General features: G+C 40.8%; 1 protein-coding gene across 1 annotated transcript in view; it reads left to right on the top strand.

The window, feature by feature from the left end:
- Window positions 1-1,124: 1,124 nt before the first annotated feature.
- Window positions 1,125-16,970, top strand: part of AXDND1 (axonemal dynein light chain domain containing 1) — a gene marked incomplete at its 5' end in the record, with an annotated part of 36,087 nt that continues 20,241 nt past the window's right edge. The window contains 11 exons of the mRNA XM_083360266.1: window positions 1,125-1,143; window positions 1,553-1,731; window positions 2,704-2,804; window positions 3,471-3,579; window positions 4,215-4,300; window positions 5,688-5,744; window positions 5,841-5,949; window positions 7,515-7,636; window positions 7,993-8,133; window positions 8,217-8,321; window positions 9,120-9,240. Of these exons, the coding sequence (XP_083216392.1) occupies window positions 1,125-1,143; window positions 1,553-1,731; window positions 2,704-2,804; window positions 3,471-3,579; window positions 4,215-4,300; window positions 5,688-5,744; window positions 5,841-5,949; window positions 7,515-7,636; window positions 7,993-8,133; window positions 8,217-8,321; window positions 9,120-9,240 (1,149 nt within the window). The remainder of the gene's footprint in view (window positions 1,144-1,552; window positions 1,732-2,703; window positions 2,805-3,470; window positions 3,580-4,214; window positions 4,301-5,687; window positions 5,745-5,840; window positions 5,950-7,514; window positions 7,637-7,992; window positions 8,134-8,216; window positions 8,322-9,119; window positions 9,241-16,970) is intronic.

The raw sequence follows: 16,970 nt of genomic DNA, 5'->3' as shown, positions 1-16,970 counted from the left end.
AATTGATTGCAACTCCACTCCCCAGCTTTCCGCATGCAAACTGCTTTGAAGTACAACTTCTGAAGCTACTTGCAGATCTATTGCTACATTGGAGGCTCTTAAGGGGTAATTCTAGGATTTTCCCTAATCCAGTTGAAGAAGCTACAGTCTGTCTAGGGCAGGGGTAGGCAACCTTGGCTCTTTTATGACTCCTGGACTTCAACTCCCAGAATTCCTGAGCCAGCATGGCTCAGCTTGGAAACCTCTCCCTTTCCCCTCAGCATGGCTAGCTCAGGAATTCTGGGAGTTGAAGTCCACGAGTCATAAAGCGGCCTAGGCCAGGGGTAGGCAACCTTGGCTCTTTTATGACTCATGGACTTCAACTCCCAGAATTCCTGAGCCAGCATGGCTCAGCTTGGAAACCTCTCCCTTTCACCTCAGCATGGCTAGCTCAGGAATTCTGGGAGTTGAAGTCCACGAGTCATAAAGCGGCCTAGGCCTAGGCCAGGGGTAGGCAACCTTGGCTCTTTTATGACTCCTGGACTTCAACTCCCAGAATTCCTGAGCCAGCATGGCTCAGCTTGGAAACCTCTCCCTTTCCCCTCAGCATGGCTAGCTCAGGAATTCTGGGAGTTGAAGTCCACGAGTCATAAAGCGGCCTAGGCCTAGGCCAGGGGTAGGCAACCTTGGCTCTTTTATGACTCCTGGACTTCAACTCCCAGAATTCCTGAGCCAGCATGCCTTAGCTTGGAAACCTCTCCCTTTCCCCACAGCATGGGTGACTGAGGAATTCTGGGAGTTGAAGTCCACCAGTCATAAAAGAGCCAAGGTTGCCTACTCCTGGTCTAGGGAAAAACCCTCAGAGATCCTTCCCTGGACATGTAGTCAGTTTTCCATCTTCACCAGAAGTCCTAAAATCTCCTATCTGTGATTTCTATTGACTTGAAATATGGAGGACAAGGAATGAAAAATGTTTCTTCTCAGGTCTACCAAAATTTCCCAATCCAGTCTGCACAAAAGGGAACGGAAGGAGAAACAGGCTCTTTCTCTCTATTAGAATAATAAACCTACCTGCATTTAGCTGTATCAGTATAATTTTTGTGCAAATAGAATAATACATGAAACCTGTTAGGTCTTTTCTTAGCATGGCCACCTCAATGTATGGTAACTTGAGAGGAAACACCACATGTCCAATTATGCACAACACCTGGTTCTTTGCTGAAAAGAATGGGAGACTGACAAAGTGATGCCTGGTGCCTTAGAATCTACAGTATCTCATAGTACTATTCCCAACTCATATTCCTGGTGCACTTCTGGGTGGCCTTCTCCCATCCTTGCTTTTGTCCCTCCCCCTTTTACTCTCTTCCCAATACTGGTAGTTCTGCTTACAGCTTTCAAGGACTGAATAAGGTTTCAAAGAGCTCCCAGCCCAAGATTGAATTGCCTGCCTGTGTGAGTAGATCTGTGCCTGTATAAGAGAGAGAACAATAGCAATTATACTTTAGATGGGGAAAAGGAAATCTTCCAGCAAATTATAAACAGAGTGTTTCTATGTCTCTCCTGCTCTTTCTAGAATTCCCCGAGTTAAGAAACAAATCAAGTGTGGAAGTTCATTCCAAACTTCATTCAAAACCCTTGCAACGTGACTTCATCCCAGAAGAGATATTTGTTGCTCTGACTTCTGCTGCCAATCCAGTCCAATACCCTCCTTTTTTAAGACCACCCAAGAAAACAAAAAGTTTTGACTTTCAGGTCTGCAAGTTCATTTTCACTAGTAGAGTATTTGCTGCTTGAATATGAAATCTACACAGCACCTAACTGGTTAATGGTCTGCTGTAGTTCTGAATAATAGCAACCATTGGGTCTTTCTTGCCAGGCTTGTATTAGCACAGGCAACCCTGGGTAGCTATTAGAGATACATGTATTCCCTTCTCCATCTTAGCCACAAGAGAAGACCTAGATATTTTCTGTCTCTTCCCAGACTGGAAGTAGTATTACAGGATAAGAGACCACTAAGCATAGTAAATGCAAAGTGACCTGTGAGAAATGAGTGGAAGAAACAAAAGACTTTCATTTTGGACATAGCAAATTAAACTAGAATTTTGAGATCATGTTTTGTAGAAAAAGTTGTAGTGGAGGGGTTCTTAACACTATACAGAGCCAGAAAAACAGATAAGCTGTATTGTAGCCCTTGTCAGCAGCATGAGATCAAGTATGCTTAACCTGTTAGTATTCCTAGTAAGTCCCATTTAAACCATGATAGTTTAGGTAATGTTAATTTCCTGCAGACTTCCACACAGTCTGCCTTTGTTTATGAGGATATCTTCAGAGAGGAGAACTTTTGCATGTAAGGCTATGTATACACTGTTTTCTATAAGTTCCAGCTTTTATCTAGTTGAAGACTCTTCTACAGTTGACAAATAAAAATCCTATTAAGAGCATAGAAATACACCATATGCATGATAAATATGTACTGTGCATATCTATAGGAGGCTGATATCATTGAGAGGCATCAGTGAGAAAGAAGCGGGGATTAAAAGTGGTGCTTATTTAGTGAACTTCCAATGTTATAAAGCCTGAATAGAATTATTTATGACTGAAGCACACTAGTGTGCCTCTTTATGTTGTGTATAGTTCAGTTATGGTATTAGAGGCTTAAAATATCATGGGTACCCTAGGACTATCCAGAACTTTTTAAGTATGAATTGATCTTCTCTTCTTCAGGGTTGCATCCGTACAGCTGATGGAGTCTGGCAACATCCTATTCGTAGAAATAAATTTCGGTACCTGATACAGCATCCTATCTGCTTGACTGGAGCTGGAAGGTAATAAGATAGAACACTAGAAAACCTTCAAATAAAGTTATTGACATATCAGCTGTCCCATTGTAAAACTTCCATAGCGTTCAGAATGCTGAAAAAACTGCAAAGCATGTTGTACTACTATAAATAAGGGAGGCAAATCTGCAGAATGGATTCAGTGATGTCATTAAACCAAAAGCTATATTATCTGGGTTTGCACAACATATTGCTGTTAACCATATTTTAATATGCTATGCAAATCTAATAGTTGCATAATCTACTGTGCATATCTAGTCAAAGTGTTTGAGACCATGAAATAATGAAGTTTTCAACCGAGAATAGGAAAGTAGAGAGCTGAACATCTGAGATAATGGGCAAATAAAGATGAAGATAATGGGAGATAATTAACAGTTCATTCTGAAAGGTGTAATAAGGCAAGAAAATGATTGGGGCAAACATTGTTACAATAAACAAAGCTACTTTGGGTGGAATGGGGACCTATTAACAGACAGGTTGGCAAGCAGGCAAAACTTTTGACTGAGAATACCTGGAAATTAGCATGGTATTTGCAGTCTGTGTGGTTAAATGATTGTATGTTAGTACTCTTCTCAGTTTTGGAGGAGAAAGAGTAGTTCAGCGAGTTCTGTAGCAGTTTCCCAATTAAACTTTTTTTTCATTCTGTTTGTTAAGGGATGTCTCTTTTCTGTATGATATCATCTCTCAAAAAGGATCAAGGGGTCCTTCCTCAGGTGCTGTACCTCATAAAAGTTTGAAGCAGGACGAAAGTGCAGCTAAGCCTGTGAGTCTGCCTCTTTGCCAAAACATTGATAGTATTAAGCACAGGGTGAAGATTTGACAACATTTCACAACTCTCAGAACTCAGAGAGGTATGATAGAATTTGGACTGAGCACTAAGCATTTACAGGACCAGGAGAGCATGTACTTGAAACAGCAGGGCAGGTTGTCATAAGCAATAATTGTGTGAAGTAGGGTAGGCTGAGAAAAATGGAATGGCTCATACTCACCCAGTGAACCTCTGTGGCTGAGGACAGACTAGCTGGGTTTTCCTACACATAAGTCTATTACACCATGCTGGCAAGCAGAGGGCTTGCTTGTTAGTGAAAACCATGATTTCAGGTAGACAAGATTTATCAATTGATTTTAAAAAATCTGGATTAAACAAACTGTCATTAAGGCAATTTCCCTGCTTCCCCAAGCTGTTTCCCTGTAAGAAGACACACAATCAGATTTTACTAATGTCTCCTGGTATATACTTTTGTAAAAAAGTTGTTTTTTCCCCATAAGTTTGAAAATGTAAGTAACACACTAAAAATGTCAGGAAGCATTTTTATGCATATCAATAAAAATCCTATCTTTGGGGGAGCTTGTGAACGTTTATTGTCTGTACACTCTTTTAATTTGTTCTGTTTTTAGAGAGCAAATGTAGCAGACACCCTTGTTCCAGAGGAATTTCATATTGTAAAGAACAGAGGTGTCCTGGGTTTGGAATATTATGATGAGTGAGTACTATTATATGCTTTTGTACCTAGTGGGATAAAATCAAGAGCATCTGAAGCTAGGTAAAAATACATGGTTAACTACTGGCTTTGCTCAAACCTCTTCATTCCTTTGCTATCTAATTCATGGGTTGCCACATCCACAGTTTCCAAAGTCATTCAGAATTTGAAAATAAAATTGAATCCTTCATTAATGGTTAGACAGTATAATGAAATTGGTGTAAATTAGCCCACAGATGGGCAACATTTTAGTGGCTGGAGAACCCATGCCTACAGTGACCAAGGCAATGATGCAGAATGGGTGAGGTGATGATGATGATGATGATAACTTTATTGTCACTTTGAATGTACACCAATCGGCATACATCAAAATGAAATTTCGTTGCATACAGCTCTCAAAGGGTCACCACCTCTGATATATACTCCTTGTTCGGGGCCCGCTCAAATTTCACATTGTCCATTTTAGTCTCTAGGGAGTGAACGATGGCAAACAGGACAGATGGAAATGGGGCTCCATGTGGATTAGCCCTCAAATTCGCTTGTATTCTGACAACCTCGCCTTCTTTCCTTTTTCTGATCCTGACTCTTCCACCTTTTCCTTTAAGAGGCCTTTAAGAGGTGTAATCATGAATAGTGACAGGGACACAAGATTTGGAGAGATGCTTGGATTTTTTCCGCCAAACAAGTTGCATTTATTTTAAGTCTTATTTTTGTATATATCCTGCCTCTCACTATCAGGAAATTGCACCAATTAAGTTTGGTAGCATAATAGAGAGGTCTTCTAAGGATAGAATAGGGAAGTCTTTGAAACATGTGGCTTCTTTCCGATATCAGAGTTAAACTGGGATAAAGATATAGTTGGAGAAGTAAGACAGAAAGTGTTCAGCATTCCTTTCCCAAATAACCCTTTCATATTAAATTAGACCTCAGCTGTCATCAGGTGCATCCAGTGCTCCATCACTGGAGATTTTTAAGAAGAGACTGGACAACCTTTTCTCTCAAATCATATAGGGTTTCCTGCCTGAGCAGGTGTTAGACTAGAAGACCTCCAAGGTCCCTTCTGACTCTGTTATTCTGTTATTTCATTATTTTTGTTTTGTTTTCAGTTCATTTTTGATATCCTGGAGAATATTATCGTACTACTTTCAAAATATGGGAAAAAGAATGATTTTTTGCATGGATATATGTTCTTAGTTCTGTACTAGCCTCCTTGCAAATGGGTGGGCTTTTAATATACGTCTGGGACAAATTGTGCTACAAATGCATTCAACTTCCTTTATAATAATGTTCTAGTTATATAAAGTATCAAAAATATTTAAAATAAACATACTATTAATCCTGCAATAAAAACCTTCATCAAGCAGTTTCACTGATTTTTTACTTCCTGCAGTAAATATACAACTCTGCTTGAAGATGAGGAAAACAGGCTGCGGGTTTTTCCATCTATGTAAGTAGCACTTATACACTGTACTGACATTCAAGATTCTTCAGTTTTGTGTGATATAAAAATTATTGGGAAATTTCTTCTCCTCTGTTTTATTAGGAAGCCCGCTGGGAGGCTGGAAGTTCTCCAGCTGATGAAAGTGATGGATACTCTGCTGGAAAAGGCTGGAACAAATGATGAGAATGTTGGTGGAACAGGGCTTTCACAGGTAATTATTTTCCCGAGACTTCTGCAGCTGTAGTTAGACTTGTGACCATTCATTAAGCAACTGTTTGAAATGACAACCGCACTGAAAATGTGACTTATGACCAGTCCTCATGTTTACGATCATTGCATTGTCCCTGTGGTCACTTGGTTACTTGGTTTGGGCATTTGGAAACCATCATATATTTATGAAGGAACAGCATGCCATGGTCACATGATCACCATTTGCGACTTTCCCACCTTGCTTGCTACAATTATGCAATAGGGAACACATCAGGGAAGATCGCAAGTTGCAGTAATTTGGCGCCTTACTTAGAAGCTGTAGCAAAAAAGGTTGTGAAACTGGGTGCAGTCATGTGTTGCCTCACTTAATGACCGTGCCACTTAACAATGAATTTTTGGTCCCTGTTGTGGTTGTAAGTCAAGGACTACCTGTATAAACTTTTTCTTTCTTTTGATGTGATTACCTAGTATAAAAGTTTATCTAGGCTGGAAGGAAATCTGCAAATAATGGTAGAGCAGGTGTTCTGTACTTAAATAGGTTGTGTTAGTAGGTCAACTTTTAAAGGCAAAATCCTAATCTTGCAGTATTAATTTGATATGCCATATCTCATTGCATTGTTCAGTTATGAATTCATAGTGGTGATGATACATTGCATTTCATACATTTTAATAGAAAAATAGAATAAACTATTAATAATAAATGCCAAAGATTGTCAAGGGTTTTTGATGTGTAAGAGGCCTGACCCCTTGTCTAGTCTAAACAATATTTCACAAATTCTAACTCCTTAAGCAAAGGAAACTGACTTCCATAATTGTTTTATAATCCCAGACAAGTGTTCGTGGTACTCAATTTTATTTAGCTATGCATAAATTTGTATTGTCCCTATCTTATTATCATTTTAAATTAGCAGCATGATTAAATAACAATATCTAAATAACATGTCCCTATATTTTTTTCTGCAATTAATCATATTTTGGGGATTCGTTAGGTTAATGAAGATTGCTCTTCTAGTTGCTGGTTTTAACAGAAAAATCAAAGAATGTTATTGATAGATGAAAATATAGCATGTTAATGTATGCTGTGTTTGGAAGAACAACTATCTTAGCATTTTTTAAATAAAGTACAGTATGCAATACCTTTCATTAAAATTAAAGGTCAAAAACTCTTTTTAAAAATTTCAGATGTAGTTCTTTAGGATATTCTGACTATTCAGCCATAACATTGAATAGTTGAGAGTGGCGCTATCAGTAGGATCTCTTCTATGAGTAATTCAACAATTATCCAACTAGAATAAAAATGATATTAAAATGTTAAATATATGTCAGAGTTTTTATTTTCTTTCTCCTAACCCAGGGATGTCAAATTGCTGGCCCATGGGCCGGATGCGTCACGACGAAATCGCGCCCACCCCATTGCCGGCAATGGGGGAAAAGTTGTGATACGTCGCGCGACATCATGTGACGTCGCGAGTTTGACGTGTCTGTCCTAACCCATTTAAAGGGTAGATACCCATTTTATACCTAGTTCTGCAAAAATCTTCATGGTTTCCACATATCTTTCCCAAGATGCACAATGTCCTGGAGGTGATAAAGGTGGAACAGAACATCTACAATATTGTGTTTCATGAAATCATTCGACAAGTCAGTGTGGATTGTGCAGAGCGAGGAGAACTCCTCTCTAAACTTAGGTATGGAGCTGTATAATCCAAAATCTTAAAATTATTCACAGCCAAATATAACAGTTTTATAAGTCTTCTGATTATTGGTATAGGATTAATTCTGAAGTGTGTAAGGTAAAGCCTACAACTATACCCTTTCTAGTTATCAATGGGGAGGAATGTCATAAAAGATACATGTTCCATTGTATCATCTAAATTTCTCTTGATTTTTTAATAACCTAGTTCTGTCCAGTTTTATGTACAAATGTTCCATCTCTATTAGTAATTTCCCAGTCTTTGTAAAAATAAGCCTCCTTTTAAATTATATGCAAATATGGTCAAGAAAAGTAGATATTTTTCTCCTTTTACTTGTTTCTATCTTACAGGCAAAGATATGTGGAATTGCTAGAACGAATTCCTAGACAGATGAGGAATCTCTACAAAGAAATGATGGCACAGAGAGTAATGGATAAACACATTACTGATGAGTTATTCCATTTCAAGCAAGCTATAGGACAGCTGACAAGGTCTGGATCATTGCTTCGGTTTCATTTTGTGAACAAAAACTGTGATTGTTGAAAGCCTATGAATATATCTGTCCTTACTACAGGGAACTAAATACTATCCGAGAACATGACCACAGAACCACCTTTGAAGCCGAAAAAGCCTACGAGGAGCTGGCAAAAGCAGTAAAGGAGTCAGAGATGAATGCGAAGTGAGTCTCTGATTATGTTGATGGCAATGTTAATCATTGTAGAATTTGAGTCTGGGGATCAGTATTTCTGAGTGAAAAGTGGGATAATATAATTTGGAAAACATTCAGAAATCTGCAAACTGTGCAAGAGCAATAAAAAGTGGACTTTGAAAGATCAGTAACTGTTTTCAAACTTCTTCAGTGGCCCCTCTTGGTGTCAAGGCTACACTTCTACAACTAATATTAAGGATTCCTAAGCTAACATCCAGTCAGTTCTTGGGAAAGGGTTAGAAATGTTTGATTTCTTTATATTATACAGCAGGAGTAAAATGTATACTTGGCCAATGCAGCTTTTGTTTCAGTCTTCAGACTTTTTCTGGTTCTGATTTGTGAAAGTAAATACAAATCTTTTCTTGGATGTCTCTCGGTTAGATGATTCTTTCAGAATTGTGAAAATCTCACTAAAACTCATTATTTAGCAAATAATGATTGCAAATACAGCAAATAATGATTTTTATTATGTTCATTGTTTGTGTCTTTTACTTCATGATCTGATCAGGTTTTAAATCTGGTCTGTCATTCTAGCCATCTTTTTTTTAACATATTGCCATTTATTAGTTTTATTGTAATTTCTATGTTTTGATTGTTCTGAAACCCTCAGAGTCATTAAGAGTGAGGTGGAACACAAGTTCAGTAAAATTATTTATTATTCTTAGATTACATAAAAATAATTGTTTTGAATATTCTGTAAATAATAAATAGTACATTAATGAGGTGAATTGTAGAGTGTGTTTTATATCATTTTCTCTTGTCCTTTAGTCTTTTAGATGAATATCGTGAGCTGTACGAATTGCAGAGGGCAAGACTGGAGGCTCAGATTCATCAGTTAACGCTAGAAAAAGAACTGTGGAGCAGTGCCACATATGATATAGCCTTAAAGGTACCTGCTGAAACAGATAAAAGTGAACTAGCATATGATAAAGTACAGTAATTTCTTCTTAATGCAATTCCCTTTTAGTATTTTTGCCTGCAAATTCTTGAAATCTAATTAGTAGCTTTTCTCATTTATTCTTTTTTTATTTATGATGTCAAAGGTCCCAAACCCAGACCTGAGCACAACAGAAAAACAGTCACCTTTGGATCAAGGAAAACCTAGTTTAGTCAGGCTGGGAAAATAAAGGCACACTTTGGCTTACAAAGCATTAACCAGCAATCGCAAAAACAAAGTCAGTGCTGGGAGCTACTGCCTCCCAGCGCTCTAAATAGATGGCTACCGTGCCCCGCTCTGACTTGCTCACTTAACCACCATCCGGAGCAACGATCATGAGCACCCAACCCACAGAGTCGTTCCTCTTCCTCCAGCAAGCAACCTATTCAGGGCTCAGTTCTGTGGCAGCAAGGCAAGGCAAGGGCTGTAGCCATTTCAAATCCCCTGCCATTTTTCTCACCGATCAGCTGTTCTCATATTTGACATTGAAATAACCATCCAGTTGCCATTTTTTAAAGAGGGCTAGCAGATCCTGCAGGTCTTTTCCTTGTCTTTCCATTTCCTGAACTGTTTATATTCTCTTCCATCTGTTTTTCTTTTAGATCCTCAGGCTCCTTCTGTTTTAAATAGGAAGTCTTTACCTGTTTCCCTTTTGTCAACTTCTTTTCTGTATTTTCCATTGTCTGTATTTGTTGAGCAGTTGAGTCTTCTGTCATGATACTTAATTGTTCCACTTTTTCTGTAGTATCCTGCATAAATTCTTTAGTTATAGTCATAACTTGCTTTTACATATCCAGGCTGTCTTGTTTTTTTCTGTAGCTTCATATTTCATCACCAGCTGTAATTAAGGTTTGAAGAATCTCTTTCAACTGACAAAGGGTTTGGTCCTGCTCTTCTTCCATAAGGAAGATCCATTTCTGATCTTCCATAATAGTACGTTTAAGCTGAAAGACTTTACATTCAAGAAATCCACTCAGTAAACAGCACAGTTGAGCTTCCCAAGGTTACATGTATCTTATCTATTTTCTGAGCTGTCAGCCAAGTCTCTTTTACACAATAACAGATTGCAATATCAAGTTTAGCCACAAGATGTCTCTCCAAAGTTATTTTGATCTTTTCAGTTTTTTCTTCTATTTTAAAAGAAAAAACCCAGATCTTCCATAAAAATAGGGAATAAAAATTGAAGAAAAATAGGAAATAGAAAATAAAGAGTCTTTTAATCCACAAATTCTAAGAAATAGATTCCCAATTAGGATCCAGTTATTTTTTCAACGTTTTAAACTCCCCTGGGTAGTCAGTCGCTGCTGTGTCTGGAGGGAGACCTGAAATCTCCCTTCCCTTTCAATAGGGGGGAAAGTACTTTAGCAGCTTGTGTAGGTACAGAAAGCAATTAGGATTTAAGAGAGTAGATCTCACCCAGTTCTTTCCACACTGCTTTGAAGTTGCCAGATGGTGAGTGTGACTTTGGCTGTCTGGAGCCTAGTGAGGAGCCATATTTCTATGGTCAGACTTTCGTCCACCAGTTTGAAGGGATTTGCCGGCTCCTTTGAGAGAGCTACCGCTCTCCTGTGATCCAGCGAGGGCCCCTCCTTGCTGGTCGTCTCTACAGGGCAACTTTTGACCCTTTTCAGGATCCCCCAGCGATGCGAAACTGGACGGGGGAGACAGAGCTCGTCTCCTAGGCATCCATGGCGGCCTAGTGGCAAACCAGAAGTTTGCTCACCGCCTTTAACTCTCTTCTTCCCTAGTTTTTCTGGGGTCTTTACTTTATGGCTCTTCCCAATCGGGATCAACATTTTTAGGTCTAAAAGGAAAAGGAAAAAGAGCAGGTTCACCCAGTTTCAGCATGCTGTTGATAATCAGTTGTTTAGCGGAGCATTGCAGCTCCTTACTTTTCTTCTAGCTGGCAACGACTTGGGCTGTCTGGGCTTACCAGACAGCCTTTCCTCTGTCCTTTTAGAGGGTTTCTTCAGTCTGGACCGACTGCCATCTAGTCTGGACACCTGAGGCATCCCTCCTTCTTTGTTGCCCCTCCAAGGCAACTTTCTGACCCCTTGGGGTCACCGGGCAGAACAAAATTGGGCTAATAAGCCGGAGCCCTGGCTTCTTCCACCCGTCTCATCGAATGCCAAATGGAAGAATCCATGATCCTTGCTCATTCACCTGCAGCAAAACAGCTCCAACCGCTACGTCGCTAGCATCAGCCTGGACGATGAATGGCTGGTCAGGATTGGGATGTTTCAGGACAGGCTCTTTTGCGAAGAGAGCCTTCAGTTCCTCAAAAGCTCATTGGCAGTCTAATGTCCATGCTAATGGCTGACCAGGACGTGGCTTCACCGCTGAGTGTTTCGTCTTTAACAGGTTAGTTAAAAGCAGAGCCACTCTTGTGAACGAGGGGATAAATTGCCTATAAAAGTTAGCAAACCCCAGGGAGTTCTATAATTGATGGCGGGTCCATGGTGCCTGCCACTCCAGTATGGCTCTGACTTTGGCAGGATCCATCTCCACAACTGCACCAGTTATACGGTAACCCAGATAGTCTAGTCAGGTTTGGTGAAACTCACACTTAGAAAGCTTCATTTATAGCTGCGCCTTCAGCAGTTTTTCCAATACTTGTTGAACCAGTTGAGTGTGTTCTGCCATGTCGGTAATGTAAATAAGTATGTTGTCTAAGTATACGAGAACCTCACGGTACAGATGCTCATGCAATACCTCATTAATCAGTTGCATGAACACCGCAGGGGCTCCCTGTAACCCGAATGGCATTACTCAGAATTGGTAATTCCACAATGGGCAGTTAAATGCTGTTTTCCACTCATCTCCATGTTTTACTCGGACTCTGTAATATGCCTCCTGTAGGTCTAAATTGGTGAAAACCCTACCCTTCGCTAGGTGGGCTAACATGTCTTTCATCAGTGGCAGGGAGTACATGTTTTCTACACAAACCCCGTTGCTGCCACAAAAATCCACACACAGACGCAGGGTCCCGTCTTCTCAAATAGAACGGGAGCCGCAACCCGTGACTGTGCAGGCTGTATAAACCTCCAAGCCAGGTTCTTGTTGACGTAGCTCTGCAACTCCTCCATCTCCTTGGGCGTCATCGCATACAACTTAGGCTTTGGGAATTCAGCACCCGGTTTGATTTCAATTGTGCAATCGGTAGGACGATGGGGTGTGTGTGTAAAACATTGCATTCCCATTGACTAAAGACTTCAGCAAGATTGGAATACACTGAAAGAAAAGGGGGTCTGGATACCACTCTCCCCTCTCCATGCTCCCCCTCCTCCTTGCTATCAACACCTTTCCGAGCCTGCTCGTGGGGAGGTGACCGAGGACCAATTCCTATCCACAGCTTCCTACCCACCAGATTGTAGGGCCCCACTTATCCAACTATGCCAATCCAAGAATAACGGCCTCGGTCATAGTTGGTACCACTGTGAACCGGAGTACCTCCCAATGGGCCCCCATTTCCAGCCAGACTGGCTCCATGACATGGGTTGCAGGGGCCCCTCCCAACAGGGAGCCATCAACCTGCTCAAATTTCATGGGAGTAGTTAGTCCCCTCACCCGTATCCCCAACTCAGCGACCACATCCCTACTGAGGAGACACCAGATGCAACCAGAATTGATCAGAGCCCCATACTCCCCCCTATGACCTGTCTGTGGTCCCATTAGAGCAACAGGGATCACAAAGGGACGTATGGGTTCACTCACCATTGGATCCTCCGCTGCGTCATCCCTGCTATCATACACGACCAGCTGGTACCATGTCACTGTCGTCGCCTCATCCTCCTTAGGGCCACCCCAGAGAGCAGGAGTCTCCACCTGGTGCATGGCTTGTGATTTCTCCGGGGGTTTCCTGGGTATGGTTCCCCCTTTTCAAGGAGTCCCTGCTTTATCCTGGGGAACAGGAACTGGACACTTGGCTACACAGTGTCCCGGCTGATTGCATCTGAAGCACCGGAGCGAGGGACAAGCAGTTCCAGTGGTAGGACCCACAACAGGGGCCAGAGTTGTCCGGCCTTTGCCTCTTGGCTTCTCCACAGGCCATCAAGGGCCTGGGGCCCCATTCCCTTTTAGGATGAAACTCACGCAGTCCCACATCCAGGTCAACCACTGCCTGGAACCATTTGTGTAACTGGCCTGGGATACCGTGGTATACGCAAGCTTGGCATAAGTCATGGTCCAAGCCCACCTGGAACTGGTGGATCAGCAGGCATTCTGGCCAGGTCCGCCACCTACTAGCTACTCGCCAGAATTCCCGCACATACTCGACCACCAACCAGCTCCGTTGCTTCATCACCAGTAACTCTTCTTCCGCTCATTGGGCACAGGACCTGTCCTTGAAATGAGCACATAGAGCTTCCAGGAAGAGACCTGCATCTGCCAACTCCCTTGCGTGTTCACGGTGCAGGTCTGCCACCCACTCCGCAGCTTCGCCCTGCAGCATCACAATCACTGCCACCACCGTAGCCCATTGTGAAGGGTAGAACTAGGCGTATTGGTCCAGGTGGCTGATGACCTGGCTGAGAAACAGTTCTAGGCCGTCTGGATCCCCATAAAACGTCGCCTGCAAGGACGGAAGACCCCAGAACACACCCTGGGGCCAAAGTCCCACATGTAGGGAGTGGGTTTTTATACCCTCTGGGGCTCTTGAGGTTGTTTCCTGTTCCTGTTTGAGGCTTTGATTTCCCGTGACATGTATTTTGACCTGAGTCTGGGTGTGCCCTTTGGCATCTGTGGGTTAATCCTATTATGTCCTGTCTTAGAGTTTGGGTGGGGTATGTAGATTTCAGGTGTCTTTGTCTTCCTAGGCTTCTAGCTGGGGGCCTCCAAACTTCCTGGATTTATATCTGCATTTCTACAGAGCTGGTTTCTGCTTGGGGGAGGGAGACTCGGGGCTATTAAGAAAACTGGGCATGCTTTTCTGCCTCTTTAAGATCCTTTGAGGAAATATATAGTTTTCTGCCCTTTAATATTTCCTTCTCTGGGGGGATGACTTCCCACAGATGGAAGGAATCACATTTGCTTTGGAGCAAACAGAGTTTTCCCCCCCCATTTAGTTAGCTTTTTGTTGTGGCTTGAAATGCAATGTGTCTGTGATTAAGTTTCACAGGCAACTATTTTTAGTGTTTATAACGGTTCAATAATGCGTGATGCTCTCCATTTCCACCTTAAGTGTAGCACGAACAAGTATTCTGGGGGGGGGGGGAATGGGGAAGCAAAACCTAAAAAAAAATAATGTTATGCATCAAAAATTGTCTACCTGTAAAGATTTGTTACAATTCTGTAAATAATATAATATGTACAGGTATCTTTTACTTCTGGGGATTTTGAATGGTTTAATTGGTTGGTTACGTTGAATAGGTTTTTTCCCCACTCTAGAAAGCTATATCCTTTCTTGCCTCAAATGCTTTCATAACAGAACAGTTAACTTTGCTGACTGCAGAACTCATGTGATGGTTTAAGTGGCAGAAACCGCAGAAGAGTTCAGTATTTTTCCTTTCTTTTCTTATCATTTGAGTCTGTAGCCAAACTATACAGTATATGTGACAATTACCCAATATTTGGATAGTATTAGATATTTTGTAACCACTTCTCCTATCCCTAATTGTTTGATCTGTAGCATAAGACATGATAGAACAAACACATGGGGATTGACATATATTAAATAATGAGAACAGGCAAAGAACATATGATTCCCCTCAGAGTCCCTCTGTGAGGGAGATAGGCAGTGCTTAAATATGACAAATAAATTACTTTGGAGCTGAGTTTGAAAAATAATATGGTGTAATTTGTGAGATGAGAAAGATAGTTAATCCCAAATGAAATAACATGGCTTCAAAAGGCAGCTCAGTCATTTCAGGGGGCTAGATAAACAGGTCTGTTGCCTCAGGCAGCCAGTATCCAATTCAGAGCGAAGAAGAATACTTTTTTGGATGCGTGTACGTTGGTTCTTTCCGAGTATTTAATTTTTTTATAAGTTTATCAAAATGTAAAATACAAAGAAAAATGAAAATAATTTCAAAGTAAGGGAGAAAAAAGGGAAGAAAAAAAGTGTAGAGGAAAATGAAAGAAAAGCAATGACTTTCTACTCTTTTTAGTGCAGTAAAACAAGGTAATAACATACTACCTCAACTTTTTGCTTTTATATAGTAATACATACTAGTCATTTCTGCAACAACAAAGCTATCATCAGCAAAATCCAACTTCAAAATTTCCTTTTTTTCCCACTTCAAGCCACCAAGTCCAGAAGCGATTTCCAAGTAGAAACAATGTTAGCTGAATTCTTTTCTTTAATTAAAGCAGTCAGTTTAGCCATCTCTGCTAATTCCATCAGCTTTTGCAGCCAGTCATCCACTGTGTGAATTAAAGCATCTTTCCATTTTGTGCATTTCTTGCTGCTGTGTGTTGGTTTTTCCCCAAGAAAAGGACAACTGTCACAAAGTGAAAATTGACTGAAAGGTATCAGAGTAGACTGGGTTCTGGAACTAAAGAGATATGAATGGACTTGCTAGCCATTCTGTTCAAAGATCCTTTGCCTTTCCGTCTGGCATGAAGGACAACTGAATAAACCAGTTAAGGTTGGAGGAAAGCAGTAGATTATTTGACTGAAACCCGAATTCCAAGTCTGAACGGATTTTCATTTAGCCACATTAGAGCAGATGGCTTGAGCTTGCACCATTCTGAAGGCGGGCCTTCATGACATTATGCTCCCAACCTGTTTCTCTGTAGTTGTGGCACATTGCAGATAGCATTAATGCAATATATGCAACTCTTTTATGACTCATGGACCTCAACTCCCAGAATTCCTGAGCCAGCTTGGCTGGCTCAGGAATTCTGGGAGTTGAAGTCCATGAGTCATAAAAGAGCCGAGGTTGCCTACCCCTGTACTAGGGAAAGGAAAGAAGGGAAACATTGTATTATTTGATTTACAGGTCAGCCTTCACATCTGAGATTCCAATACCATTCATGGAGAGATCTTGGAAGAAAGATACATTCTAGTCCTTTTGTCATTTCACCGTCAGTCTTTCACGAATGTTACTGTGATGAAATTTTATGATTTGTGTTAGCTAAATGATTAGTTCAATGATTGGTTTATTGTATAGAAAAGAGTCAGCCTGAAATACTGACATAAACATATTGAAGAGAAAGTGGACTCTAGACAAAACTGCAAGTCCAAGAATGTGTTGAGATTATATCATTTGAATAAAATAATGTCTCACTGAGAGGAACTTTTTCATTGTGGTCACTGCAGCCAAAAGTAATGCAAACAGCTACTGAATCTCAAGGTGCTTTTCCTGGCTGTCATCATTCCTAATAGCAATCTTGAATCCTGCAGATAGAAGAGAGAAGAGAAATAATTTTAAAATGTTGGCTTAAAATTGGTTGCAGCAGATAGGATATTCCTGTACAAAGTGACAGAATGCCATTGCAAAGAGAGTAGATGCACTTTATGGTTCTTTAACTAAGAAATTTGTTGCCGAACTTTATTGCTACCAACCTACTTTTTGGAAAGCTTAAAAAAAGTGGGATAGACAGCATCACCATCAGATGGATTTTTAACTGGCTAACAAATCACACTCAAAGAGTAGTTCTTAATGGTACTATGTCTACAGTACATGGAGGGAAGTAAGCAGTGGGGTACCACAAGGTTCTGTCCTAGGCCCAGTACTCTTCAA

Source organism: Vipera ursinii (assembly GCF_947247035.1).
Source record: "Vipera ursinii genome assembly, chromosome: 3".
NCBI lineage: Eukaryota > Metazoa > Chordata > Lepidosauria > Squamata > Viperidae > Vipera > Vipera ursinii.
The sequence above is the reverse complement of the archived record's forward strand: the minus strand, read 5'-3'. Positions and strand labels throughout refer to the sequence as shown.